This window comes from Rhipicephalus microplus, chromosome X (assembly GCF_043290135.1).
Source record: "Rhipicephalus microplus isolate Deutch F79 chromosome X, USDA_Rmic, whole genome shotgun sequence".
NCBI lineage: Eukaryota > Metazoa > Arthropoda > Arachnida > Ixodida > Ixodidae > Rhipicephalus > Rhipicephalus microplus.
In genome coordinates this window covers 489,512,438-489,527,065 of record NC_134710.1, presented here as the reverse complement: position 1 = coordinate 489,527,065, position 14,628 = coordinate 489,512,438, and the positions used below count along the sequence as shown (strand labels likewise).

The following is a 14,628-nucleotide window of genomic DNA, read 5'->3' as shown; positions in this document are numbered from 1 at the left end:
GTGCAGCTCTTATTTTGGAGGAATCAAAAAACATCAACCAAAATATATTTTGGAACTGCTTCTCGGTGATATTGCCTTCCATCAACTGCCACAGCTTTAGATGAGTCATAGCAAGTCCCGCGCATACCTAGGGCCTACCCTTGAAGAAGCTGGTTCGACTGTGACATGCTCAGTTTTTCTCGAATAAATTTTTTGCTTTGAGTTTTCTCACTTCTCGAGTCCCTTCACAATCAAGCAGACCCAATGTTCCCCTTAGTCCTTAATTTTGTTATAATATGGAAAAAAAGTTGTAACATTGAAAATGAAAATACTAATAACTGTTGCGCAAAAACACAGTCCGACATACGTACTTGAACGCAATACCGCTTTTATTTTGTTTCAGAGCGTAACGCATTAGAAAAGATAGCAGTACATCAAAAACATTAAAAAAAACTAATAAAATTGAGACTTGGTCGGATTTGAAACTGCGCCACTCCATTTTGTTCGCGTACGTGAACTGAGTGCGTTACCCTGCTAAAGTATTCGTGCTGGACAGTGTGTGCTTGTTTAGGCGATATATATAAATTTGCTGTTTACACGCTATGTGTTGGCATATTTATGTACGATATGCGATCGTATCTATTGTTGTGTGCATATGTTTTGTGATTGTATATACGTCACATGCTTTTCGCATGTCTTTCAACTATAGATTGCCGCCCCGTCGCGGATGAAAACAAGTATTTTTAAACCCACACACAAGCTTGAGCAGTTGAAGGTTGTTTCCTGGGGCTCTCTTGTGATTGTGTCGGCGACCACAGGAAATTAGAGTGATACGCTGTTAATCCCTGCATCTAGCTGTATTCCACTCAGTAGCTCCCTCGCTTGATGACAAATCGAGCGCGGGGCGCGACGCTATTGCGCACGACCATGCCTCGCGTAGCGGCGTCATCAGCTTATTGCGCCGGCCGGCTTCCTTCGATTTGCTTCAGAGCAAAGAAATGTCATGCCTTGAAACATCGCGTACTGCACTATGTCAAAATGTTACTGCTTTGTAGTCATCCTATGATTAATGGAGAATTGATAACTCTGTTATGACTACTGTAGAGCTTTGCGTCGGCGACACGCACCGAACGTAAAACCGCACTACGCCTGTCGTAAAAGCAGTAGGAGGCTGTCGTCTGCTAGAACAAAAAACAAAACAAAGACCTGCAAAAATATTCATAATTTGTAACTTGTTTTTTGAATAACCAGTTATCACTTTTAAAGTTATTTTGCCAGGTAACATACATTTTTTTCAGTTTATAGCAGCGACAGATTTTTTTTTTCATTTGCACAGATATACAAGTCACACACAGATATCCAAGTCAAATCTATTCACAGCTAAAGCCACATGTTGTTTGTCTTCTTTGTTTCCGTGTGCATGCTGTTTCGGTGCGTCTCTCATGTGTTCTCGCTGCTACACACGAGATCCCGAAATGTGTTGAACTTACTCAAGGAAGAATCGTTCCTCGTTCGTGTGATGTGCAAAGATTGCGCCCTATTCGCGCGGTTGTTCGAGTGCGGATCAAGTGCGAGTCGCCCAAGGAATTGGTGGATTGTGCGGGCGCTTGAAGGACTCCGAGGTGACGGCTGACGCCTGTGGTCGCTTCCCTCAGGACAGTGTGAAAGAAACTAAAGGTAAGGGGGACACTTTATCATGTAGACTAAATATGCCACTCAGTGCAAGTGTGTGTTGCCGCACTCGAACTAGGAGTCGTGAAACGGCAGCCTTACGCGCCTTTACGAGTGCGGTTGCCGATTCACTTTGACAACGCTAACTCCAACAGAGCCATGGCGCATCGGCGCGGCCTTACTGGAGCTAATTTACGACAACTGCGGCAACATGCATGTGTATGGTGATCGTTTTTTTCATAAGTGCAATGTTGTGAGGAGGATGCATACGGCGCCTGCTACGTTGTTGATAAAACGAAGCCTGTGGTGCCATTTGATTCAAAGCAGCATTTTCTTCATGTTCGCGGGCGATACAATTCGTAACTTGGTTCAATTCACCTAGCCAACCACCTAAGTGGGTTGTTAAGCATACGTTCACAGTAGAGCGTTATTATGCCCCTAAACAGTGGCGTATGCTTGTAAAAGATATAATGTGTGTGCCTAGTGTAGAGAGAGAGGGGTGTTCGTGCAATCTGTATGTGTACCTGCAAGACGCCTTTGCTTGTAACTAATAATGTACCGGCCCGCACCAACATTGTACGCCTGAATTTGAAGAAAACTTGCTTGCACAATGTGAGATTTTGTAATCTGCCAGAGTTGCTTTTTATAAAATAATACATTGCCAGCAAGTTCAAAATACGTTTCGCTGCTGTGTGGCAGGGGTGCGGTTATCATGCTCTAGTGTAGTTGCTGATGCAAGCACTTATAGTTTTGATGCGTTAATATTTCTCATCCAACTCATCAGGTGTTTGGCTGTTTTAGCACAAACAAGGCAAAGAGAGAAGGAAGACGGGTGATGACAGGACCAGTGCCAACTTTTGTATGCAGGAGAATACCCATGTTGGTGTATTTATTGTGACAGCCTTTCTGTGTTGCTTTTTTGCCCAATATATGCAACGAAAAAGTTGTCAGCAATAAGAGAGAGAACACTGAAATTAGCTTTTAAAGATCATGGTGACTAAATGCCTAGTAATTGACAGCACAAAGAACAAACGACATCAGTATGATCAATGTGGGACGAGTAGAGTCTGCCATCTAAAAATGTATTGTGCAAAATGGTGCCTAAGTAAGAAACCTCTCTATGTTTGCAAACCGTGTGACGTCACTTCGAGCACTGTGCCAGCCATTCTCTTTCTCGGTGCAAGGACTGGTTGGAAAGGAAGTTGTTGGTGATGTTCTTGATAACCCACTGATATGTATGCGATTCCAAACCTGTAGCCTAATATATACGTATTCGTTTGTGCAGTTACATCGCTGCTTCTGACACCTACAACTTATTTGCATATTCACATTGCATATTCACATTGCTGACCTAACACACAAACTTGTAATGTGCATTGTCACTTCATGAATATCAAGCGGTAAAGGTACTGTGTATATGCGAAACAAGAATCTCTGCTTATTATATGAAGACATATGAGGCCTTCAATAAAACGAGTTATACCTTTATTGGGCTTGCGTACTCGTCGCGGCAATGCATACATGCAGCTTCAGCGAATGGTATCTTCCAGGCCGGTGACCATGCAATTTTTTTTCTGCACACAGCGCAAACACCGCGACGTACCCACTCGCAGATAATCGCGTCTAGTGCATATTTACCTTGACTAAAATGTCGAATCAAATTTTTTCAACAACCGGTCGCTGCCACGAGTGCTAACGCCTCGCAAACAAGACACATTGTTACTCACACTGCACACACCACACACAATATTCTCAGTTTAACCAATATTCTCAATACCTTTGAATGCACACTGCATGGCGCAATTACAGTGCACAATTTTGAAGACTATGCCGCTGTTCCTCGCACCGGCGACCACGTGTGTTCACTTCTTCAAGATAAACAGACAGCGGAGCAAATAGTTCACCACAGAGTTTACGCACAGTTAGATGTTTGCTGACAAATACTACAGCTAATGTCGACATTGTAACGTGAAGTGTAAGCTTTGAAAAATTAAAACTTGCCCCAAACACCGACTGTACCGGGCTGAACCACTAGTGGTAGTGTTTTTCCAGCCACACCTTGTACGTGTGCCATTTGACATCATGCTGTGACGGACCTCGGTAGGAGCAAATCGCTGCATACTTTATGTGAATGAGGGTCTTGTTAGAGAAAGCAGGCATTGTTGATTTCGTAACTTAATCATTTCCAACTGGACCTTCATTTACACGAGTTGTCTGGCTGATATTCAGGTCAACTTTTGTTCAATAAATTATACAGTTGGCAGTCTGTGCTTGCCTCATACTGTTGTTACTGGTGTTTCTCGTTGTTACTTTGCACTGTTCATTACTGCTCACCTAAAGAAACTAGCCTAGCTTGCCGCTGTTTTGGACAAGATGCAGCTGGCAAGTGCGATAGTGTTCATAACTCTAAATGCTCAAGCAAAAATTATCATTTATTATTCAGTTAGTTGCATTCATATCAGTACATTATAAGTTATCATTGATTAAACATGAATCGGTGTTCTTTCACATATCGCTCACAACTTTAAATATCAAATTGAATAGTGTTTATAAAAAACATGGGTTTTAGCTAAACTTCATGCTGTTTTCTTGAACAGCTGACAAAACGCTATTGCATGCTTACTTGCCATGAATTGGATTGTGTTTGAAATATATTGCCATTCTTCACCGGACTGCCAGTAACACTTCATATTGGGAGAACATTTGTTAACCATTGATTGAATAATTTTTAAGAACGGAAAGAAAGAAGCGGCAGGCCGGGATACTTACTTGATATTGGCATTCGTTTTGCAACCCAGCACATTATCTTGCAAACTTCCTCTAGAGTGTAGAGTGGTTATGCGACTTGCATGTGTGTATGTAAACCAAGAACTTTGGGTAGAACTATATTTGTCTTATAAATGGTTGCAGGACTGTGGAGGCTGTAGGGCTGCTTAGCCAATATGAATGGTGGAATCCCTGGACATGTGTTCAACCATGCTGCATCAGATGCTTGGTGTTTTCACGGCATCTCTACAGAAGTGTAAAGTGAGTAAAGCAAGCAGGTTTCAACACAGAGAAAAATATAATATAGCAGCACCTCTTGTGCATGCCTTACACCCCAAGTATATCAAATATTTATCTTGCACCTTGTGGCCAGTAATTTTTAAAGAGACACTTCTTGTTGTTTTATATTTGAGTCTTGATGCTTCGACAACAATATATTTGTGTTTGACAGCAAGTGTTCTTCAACAAATAACTTATATCAATAATGACAAAACACACTTCACACTTGAACCTTAGCATAAGCTTGCACATATCTATAGCAGAATCAATTTCTCATTTTGTTGCTGTGATGATAATGGGAAAGTAGCGAAGGCAAGTTCAGATTGGAGTGGTCGGTGACGTCTGTTTAGGCTGTGCCATATTGCTTTGCAACCAGAGTTACTTGTGGCCATATGGCGTGCATTCTAAATGAGATTACCATATCAAATTTCACCGCATCTTAATATGAGTCAAACAAATGCAGATATCTTTAGCTTGCCACTATAAAGGAATCCTAAACCAACACAAGGTTGAAATTTAGTTGTGGTGTTGGAGCTGTGTATGGCTCTACAATGAATGCATAGCCGTGATAATTTTTCTATATGTTATCGCATTAGTAATGGTACACACATTGGATGATACAAAAGGGGTCCTCGCTTATTTGGCGTTTTTTCGCTATGCTTCTTTCTTGTCACTCCTTGCCATGTGCTTACTTCACTGTGCAAGGAGCAAGAGCAGTGGGCACACAAACATTTATTAAAACAAATTTGTTGTAAAGTGAGCACTGAGGGGCTGAACACTTCCAAAAGGCACAAAGAGGGAAAGGTATTATTTCTAGCTATTTTTAGGCACCCATAGATAGTTGTGCTGCTGCAGTTATTATTGTTGATCAGGACACTATTCTGAAGTCGTTGCAGACATTTGCTTTAAATGTTAAAAATAATTGGAGGTGGTTTGGCACCCTTTATTGCATTTACATACAGAACTAGGTTTCAATGTGTAAGCAAAATCTGTTCACTATAATTCAATCCTAATGATATCTTAAATTCAGGAAATATTCACAGAAAAGCTCGGGAAAAGGCTAAGTGGTTGCCCCTTGAACGTGAAGAAGATATCCTTGTTCGAAAAGGTCAATAGACAGTCGAGTAGTCTCGATATTACATGCACTATAAGATATTCCGGTGTGGTGCTTTTCATTCATGTTATGATGAGAGGGATTTTAATATAACTGTTGTCACTTTGCCCTGTGTTGCTGAAATTGTTCACATAGTTATAATACATGAATCACTTAATGCTTTTTGATTTTATGCAAATGGTTTGCTTACCCAGTCGGTATAGCTTGATTTTGATAAAATCTTAAATGCTCTCAAATTTTTTACTATACAGCAGGTTTACTTTTAAAATACGCGACCATAGATGTGAACGCAGTTGGTGGCGTGCTTGATTCAATATCACCACTTCAATATCACCACTTCAATATCACCACTCTAACTACACCTGCTACAGTGCATAGTGTGACAAAAATAATGGTACATAACATTACTGGCAGCATACACTTTCATGTCTCAAAGTGTGTTAGAAAGCCGGGTATAAATGTATGTACTTTTTTTTGCTCCAACTAAATATTCTGGTCTACTTAAAGCAGCTTCCGCTCTTTTAAGGTCCTCAAACTATTTGGTGTTCAAAAGAAGTATCAATGCCATATTCTTACTTTGTCGGCCTACTCACCAGTCTAATAATGAGAATTACCCGACAACATTACCCAGGAATACTAATGGGGCTGTTATAAATTGTAATGTCAATTCAATTGTCAAATTTGTGAACCCATTAGTAACTTGTCGGCAAGGTACATTTTCATTCACTTTTGTTTTCACAATTTTGGTAAAGTTATTTTTGATAACATCACCTACAGTTTGTTTGGCATCATTGTCTGTTAGTTCTCATTATAATGTGCTCAGCAAAGACAACGAACCCTGAAATTCATAGTTCTTTCCCTTACTCATGAATCTGAAACAGTGAATCTCAGTAATCTTACCGGTGTGTGACTTGTTTTTTTGATTAGTTGTGCGTGTGTTCGTGTACGTGCATTTAGGCGGGAGGGTGAACCATTGCCACCTCCTATGACTAGCACATTTTCTGAGAACTGACAGATGCATAATGCTGCCAAAGAAGTATAGGGATATTGGAAGTAGTCGTAATGTAATTGTCAAGAAATAAAAGTGGAAGATAACTTGCCATGGTGAGGGACAGAACCTGCCACCTACGAATAAAGCGTGCGGTGCTCTACCAACTGTTTACGTACCACAGCAGCTATTACCCCTTCCGCTTGGCAAGGTATATATGTGTACCTAATCCTCGAAGAAACAGTCAGCCCCGCTTGTTGCCATCATGGCTAGTTTGGGACACTTTTTCTTTTCTATTGGCATCACATAGCATGTGATGTTATTACAAGCTGGCAGCCTGACTAACGCCCCTGTGCTTAATGCACATATGCACCCCATAAATAGACGGGTAGATAACTGTCATAGTTCGTAGTAGGGCATCAGATGCATTATTCAAAGGTTTCCAGATTTGGTTATTCCGCACGACTAGTTACATTTTCTTCCACGTTACTTTCTTGTCAATTACATTACAAATACTTCCATTAATATCCCTAGTACTTTTTCTGGCAGCACTGTCAGTTCTCAATAATATCGTTTCTAACAAAGAAAAACGAGCCCTTTTCCCTTCATTCGTAGTGAGGAACTTGTTATGACAGGCTTGGTGCCTAGAGGTGTTATATGAGGGATAATTGGTCTGCTGTTAGCTCATGTAATAATAGCGCGTGCTGCGTGCCGCCAGAATGCAGCGCTGACTGACTCTTCCATGATTCAATGCACATATATAGCGTACAAAGTGGAAGGGGGATAGCCGCCATGGTAGCTAAGTTGATAGAGCATAGTACACGTTATTCGAAGGTCGCAGGCTTGGTCCCTGTCCAGGGCAGGTTATCTTTTTTTCTTCTACTTTCTTTCTTCACAATTACAACACTTCAATTCTTCTTGCAGATTTTTTGGTGTTTGCTGAAAATGTACCTTATAATCTAAAGAGGCAAACAAAATTTGCCAGTGTACGAGTTAGCTCTTGTAGTAATTACAAGTAAGATATGTTTTGAAGAATAAATCATTCTGCCACTTGTGTAAAGAAAGCGTACAGGACATGGTGCAGTATGCACTTTGTTATTTTTGAATCGAGCTATCTTGAATTCTATTTTTATAAATTACATGGGCTACACAAGACGGTAACACACACTTTAATGCCACAAAGAATATGCAGCGAGCAATGTAATAAATGCGAAATTGCATAAGGATAAGTTGAAAACTGCACCCTCAACAAGAATGTACAGAGAGAACAGGGTGCAGGCGTCATTCCTTCTGCCCGTGCTTTTTCAAGTGTGAGCTGTTTTCACCTCCTTCTGATCAACTAACTAGATTGAGATGTGTTGTTATATTGCATAAGGATACTCCACGGGAAACTAGGTTTGTCTCAAACTCTGTGTGCATCTTTCAACCTATATGGTGCCCGGTTCAATAGTTCATGCAGCCCAGATGGTGTAAAGCAGGACACCTGTTTAACATGATAACATGGCTTGAAGCATAAAGCAGTTAATTAGACCGAATATCAATTTTTATAGTGACTGTTTCTTTCTGCAATAGAAAGCTTACTGGTCTGAGCATATAATCATGCAGTGAAAGAAGAAAATTTTTGGGGCTTGTTCCTTTTTGTTTGACATGGCTTTCATGAGTACAATTAATGGTAACAAAGAAAGTGCTGGAAACATTTTAAGAATTTCTGGGTCTTTGACTGCTATGAAGATTCACACAACACAGGCTGCTAACAGTGAAAGGTCAGCATAACAGCTTTATATGTTTGTGCATTGCAGTTTGCAGCGAAAGCAGGCATTTCACATGCGTGTGAAATGCACACATTTCTCACTATTTGCCACGATGGCAGTGCTGCTTTTTGAGGGTTGACTCCTCTGCGTAGGCAGCACAGATAATGTTGGCACAGGTAATATAAATATATGCTGTAACCTTGACCACTAATCTTTTTGCATGTTAAAGCATCAACCTACTTGCAGTAAACATACAGGCTGCATGACATACTGATTTTTAGGCGTTTTAAGTGCAATTTTAAAAGGAAATGCCACTCAAGTTGCAAAAAGAATGCAGTTCAATTCACGGATTTTGATTTTCACCTGCAATCACACATTCTGCGACTTGTCAGTCTCTTTAATGAAGAAATCCTATTCAAACTTTTTAGCTGAATGGGTTGGTACTGATGTTGAATTTTGTGCATTGCTCATGCGTAGAACGCTAGATTCGTGCCCTACCCGTCAGTACTGCCTCAAATCGACCAGGCTATCTTTGCATAGTTTTCTTATCGTTGCACGATCAGTGTCAGCTAAGCTATGCCATGAAAGCGGCCCACAGCGTCCAGCTAATGTTGTTTCCATGTGCAACTGTAGTTGTGGTTGTGCTGAAGGACCTTTCTTTATATACACTACATAACAAACGCTCCTTCAGAGTCAAGTGCATCTTTGGATCGATTGTAAATGTTTGCTTATGCGAGGCCTCAAGTTTTATAGGAAATTCCTCAGTATTCTACGAGGAAATGTGTGTTCTGCAAAGTTTTGTATATCTATATATATAACTCCTAAAGCCTCGTCTACAACTTGGTGCAGGTTGACCTTGAGCAGAAAACGAGGTGTGGCCGCAGTCCCCAAAGAGAGCAAGCACTCTTTAAGCTCCCCAAGCTCTCTTCGACAGGAACAGCAAAATCACTGTGTGGCATTGAAAACCATTGCAAGAAGTGCCTTATTAGTGCACTGTGCTGCTCTTTCATCGCAGAAGAAGAAGTTGACCACTCCAGAGGAACATCACGCTGTGTATTGTGAGTGCTTCAGTGGTTTTGGTTTTCTCCAGCCAGCAGTCAAGAAATCATGTCAGATTCAGTCGGGATGGCTAGAGGGAGTCGGCCAGGCATGTTTGGACATTTGTCTAGCCAAATAGTGCCAATTTTCGCACTGGTCCTGTTGGAGTTACTGCCACAAATGACAGAAGCTTCGTTACCTCTGTAAATGTACAGATGTGTTAGGGACGATTAGCTGCATTGGTTTTTTCTATAACTGATAGCTGCCAACATTTTTCATTGTGCAGGAGTTTTGTTCCTCAGTTATGGGTATAAAGCCCTCCACAGAAAAAATGCTACACGTCTACTTACAGAAGGCTTCAAGGCCTTACTTGTAGGTTTTTTGGGCTTGTAATCATAAGCACCTCGTTTGAGTGAGCATAGACATTTTAAACAAGCGCAGCTAAACATTTGGGTGGCTAGTCATTTTGTCGTTATCATGTTTCTCGCAATATTTTTAAGCATGTTGTGCATTACGTTGTCAGTCTGATTCATGTGCATAGAAGATGTTACGCAGCTTCAGGCTACTTCAAGCACCGTATTGTTATATAAAAAGGCTGGAAGCAACCTCGCAATAATTTTTTTAACACAGTTGCTTAATCTGATGCATGATACATCACTAAACTTTCGTGCGTATTCATCAATGTAAGCTCGTCTTAGTGTTATCCAAAATGAAGATGCGAGTCGTCAGATGGAAGCACCTAGTGGGGTAATCAGGGTGAACAGTAGAAGTGCCTCAGACAGGCTGGCCGATGTTGCGATAGGAGGACCTGTTTTTTAGAAGTCACCTTGTCATCCTTGGCGTGTTAGTTTAAATGGGGTTAGTAATGACATCGTCTTTTGGTGTAGGTGTGTGTGCCTGTTGGTAATGTTTGTCTGAAAAAAAAACCCTATAACGCAGAAGTGTGCAGCCCTCGCTTCCTTTCAAGTTATATTGCGATGATACAAAGTGTTTACCTGTCGGAGGTTGGGAGTAAGGGAAGCAAAAAAAAGGTAAAAGAAAGAAAAGAGAAAAGAAGAAAGAAAAGGGGGATGCAAAGTAAAAGTAGTTTGCTACACTGCTCCTAATTTGCATCCCCCTTTTCTTCTTTTCTCCCCTTCTTTTTTTTCACTTTTTTACATTTGTATTGTCCCATCTAGTGCATGAAGCAATTACACATGGCCTTGCTATAGCAAACATGCCTATGTGGTGTTGGATTGAACAGTGCATTGTACTTCATTCAGTTCAATTACAGGCTCACCACACATGATCACCACACATGATCAAATGAAAAGTTTGCACTTTGCTCTTAGTATACTGGTATATAGCTTGTGTCTTGGACTACTCAAAATGAATGTTATTTGCTGCTGTTTATGGTAATGAATTTATCCAACATGAAAATATCTTGCCTTGTGAACTTTGTCGGACCTGCCTTTCTTTTTCTTTCCTATGCAGGCATTCTATGTGAGGGAGGCAGTAACAGAGAGGTGATAGCTTGAGCTTCGGAAGAATAAATGCTGGCAGTGAGGCAATTACGCATCAAACATCCCAGCCATTTTGCCAACCGTCCTAAATGTGTTTTGAAAAAAAAAATATTGTGCTCGTTTGCTTTATTTTTCTGAAAACAGCAAAATGCTAAAATATATCGCAGAGAACAAAATATCAAGCCACGTTGGTGCCTTCTGGACTTCCCAGGATGTCGTCTGGGTGTTGTTTGTAAAAAGTAAAAAGTGTTTCAAAAATACTGCCTCTTCTACACCAAATTCGGTCTTGGTATTAAGTAAAGGTGATTGTGTGTAGTGCATGAAGCTTAGTAATGTTAGTGTAATTTTTTCGCCACATCAAAAACAAGGAAGCAGTTCTCTAAATGGCAAGTTATATGATTACACTTTGTCTTAAAGTAGAAATGAATTTTTGAAGTTTTCTTATGATGGCTGTTCTCTGCATTTGATATACGACAGCTTTCGTTTCGAAGTTCCCCATGGCCCTCAATAGGAGACTTCAAAAATCATTTTCCTCATTTAAACGAAAATTGAAATGATAACACTTGCCATGTAACAAGAACTGTTTATTTGCTTTCAACTTACACATAAAAGTAATTTTCAATTAGACAAACACACAGCTCAAATTGCATCTCAATGTGGACAAAAACAAATATATAGTGATATTTGTAATCTGGACCTAACATTATTTTTTTCGTGAAATATAACTTCTGTGCAGTGAGTATTTGTGGCTTGAATATTCATACAAAATGCAGTATAGCCATACAAAAAATGCAAACGATAAACAGTTTGGCTGAATTCTTCAAAGCCTATGTAGCGGAAAAATTGCACTAATGTTACTCGGCTTCAAATACTTTAAGAAGCACCTTTACTTAATATGTAGATCAAATTTGATATGGTAAGAAAAAGCGGTACTTTGAAATTTTTCTCACAAATAACACCCGCACGACATTCTGCAAAATTCTGAAAGTACCCACGTGACCACTACTTTTTTCTCTTCAAAACATTTCTGCAAATAACTATTCTCAGAAGAGTAAATTACCATCAATTTTTAAACTATACATCTGTGATGTTCGCCAGGCAGTATGGTTTGTATGTTTGGTGTAGAATAGCGCAGTGCGAAAAACAACAAATGGGCTGAGCATCCTTTGACGCTCGGGCAATTTCGAAAGCATTTGTTTGTTAGCAGCAATTCAGTTAGGCCTTGTCTTTATGCTTAGGCCCAGAAACAATACACAAGTAACCAAAGTAGTCCTAGGAGTCATGTAGTCTCGCTGTTCCAAGGCTTGTGGAGCCTAATTTAGTGCAAGCTTCACCATTTTTTGAAAATTCAGATTCAACCAACAGGTTTTGGAGGCACAGTGCATTTTCAGCTAACCTCTTTCACACCAGTTTAATAGATAAAAAGCGGAAAGCAGAGGTAAAAACACCATTTTAAAGGCATTGTAGGTAATAACAAAAAGGACTGCTTTCTTTTTTTGTGTGGTGCTTTGCATGAACGCCGTGCTTTTTGTGGTATAGTTCATTGTCTAGTGAACATAGGCCTTAAAAACTAACATTTGCCATGTTGAGGTCAATTCCTTAGTTATAGTCATAGTAGCCATAATAATAATTATGACTTCAAGCTTGATTGTTCTTTTGAAGATTTTTTCTTGCATAATGATATTTCAGAGTCTTATTCAGTTTTGTTATAAGAAAACGTGATGTCATAATAGGATCACTTTTTATAGAGTCGTTCAGTTCTACCTTACCTTTCACATTCCTAATAGAGCAGTTATTTTCAATATCGGTATTTAAAATGGAATGAGCATGCTGTATGTAGTAAGGTGTAAGTACTTACATATAGCACATGTACCCAACGTTTCTATAGGCAGTTTATTTCTGTTATTCTTGATTGATATGTGGGGTTTCACGTCCCAAAACCACTATATGATTATGAGAGATGTCGTAGTGGAGGGCTCTGGAACTTCGACCACTTGGGGTTCTTTAACGTGCAGCCGAATCTGAGCACACGTGCCTACAGCATTTCTGCCTCCATCGGAAATGGAGCCGGGGTTGCCATGTGAGCTCCATTCAGTGGCGGGTTCAGAAGGGTAGGGGTCGGAGCGACCACCCCTCAAAGCCTGTCTGTACCCCATCCCCCTCTGTTCAGTGCTTGATGACCACCTGCTATTGCCAATTAGGACAAATGAATGAAATATCTTTGAGCACACACTTATTTTATTTATGCTATAATGGAATTTTCGTTCAATTAAAAAAAAGTAATGACCACGCCCCTCTCTCCGGTGTGGCACTAAGCCCCCCCCCCTATATAGAGGGGCTGAATCCACCCCTGGCTCCATTGCGATTGCTTCATGCATGCTCAGGCTTGGGCCTTCTTCAGGAGAAAAGTGATGATGCCATGTAAGCTGCATTTCGGTTATGTAACACACGCTCGCAGTTGAGTCTCTGTTATGAGCAAAGCGGAGGTTTCATGTGAGCTGTATTGCGATTTAATTCATACAGTTTGGAGCCTTTGTAACGAAGAAAACGAAGAAGTCATGCGAGCTGCATTGTGATTGCTTTACGTCGCAACGACTTCGTTCGTGCCTGCGGCTGCGTTCCTTGTTCCATCCTCAATGTTGCGGTCAAGTAGCCGGCGGTTACTTTTATTTTATTTTATTTCATTATATCTACCTCTTGTTCCGCAACTGTTTTAGTGCATTGATAAGTGTAACTTCTTCTTATTTCATGTCTGTTTCTTCTCCGGACCAGAGGCCTGCCCTCTGGTCAGCCTCTGTTCCCCCTCAAGATCTTCCTCTGGAGTGGTTTCTCCGCAATGGAACCCGTAGCATTCCCGTCGCTTTGGTGCCGGCCACCGGTAGGTTCATCCGCATGAAAAACCCCAAGACAATCCAAACGGAACTTCGTGCGATCACTCCCCACTTTCTATTGATAACAGAGGTTCGTCAGTTTGGACGCGGGGGGATACTATGCTGCTCACCAGACAAGGCCTGCATCCAAGACCTTCTGAAGTGCACTACTTTTGCATCACATCCGGTGAGCTCTTTTATCCCACCTCTTCTAGCTTGCTGCAAAGGATTGGTTCGGGGGGTAGACGCAAGTCTAAGCCCAGCAGAAGTCTTAGACATCTTTTCCCCAGCAGGTGTTATTTCTGTTTACCGCTGAAACAAACAGAAAACCAACAGAAAGTTCCCACTGAAACTGTAATTGCCACAATCGCTGAAACAGATCGCCCTTCGGAGATCAAGGCATGGCCGCTTATCTATAAGGTCGAAGCTTTGGCTCTCCGTCCGCTGCAGTGTGCTAAATGTTGGCGCTTTGGACACAGTACTAAAGGTTGTCGATCGGAGACTCGATGCCGCATATGCGGAGCCATATACGGGGCTGGTCATAGTACTGCTGTGTGTCAATCAGACAATAAGACATGCTGTTTGTGCAAGGCAAATCACGCTGCAGACAATCCTAACTGTCCTGCAAGATCGAAGGAACTTCAGGTGATTGAAATCATTGAAAGGAGAC

At 40.9% G+C, this 14,628-nt stretch overlaps 1 protein-coding gene across 1 annotated transcript in view; it reads left to right on the top strand.

The window, feature by feature from the left end:
• The first annotated feature begins 1,389 nt into the window (after window positions 1-1,389).
• The window catches only part of LOC142775061 (uncharacterized), a 34,779-nt gene continuing 21,540 nt past the window's right edge, over window positions 1,390-14,628 (top strand). The window contains exons 1-5 of the mRNA XM_075876380.1: window positions 1,390-1,656; window positions 4,561-4,677; window positions 9,398-9,606; window positions 13,861-13,966; window positions 14,048-14,145. Coding sequence (XP_075732495.1) covers window positions 4,597-4,677; window positions 9,398-9,606; window positions 13,861-13,966; window positions 14,048-14,119 — 468 coding nt within the window. The 5' untranslated portion in view covers window positions 1,390-1,656; window positions 4,561-4,596 and the 3' untranslated portion in view covers window positions 14,120-14,145. The remainder of the gene's footprint in view (window positions 1,657-4,560; window positions 4,678-9,397; window positions 9,607-13,860; window positions 13,967-14,047; window positions 14,146-14,628) is intronic.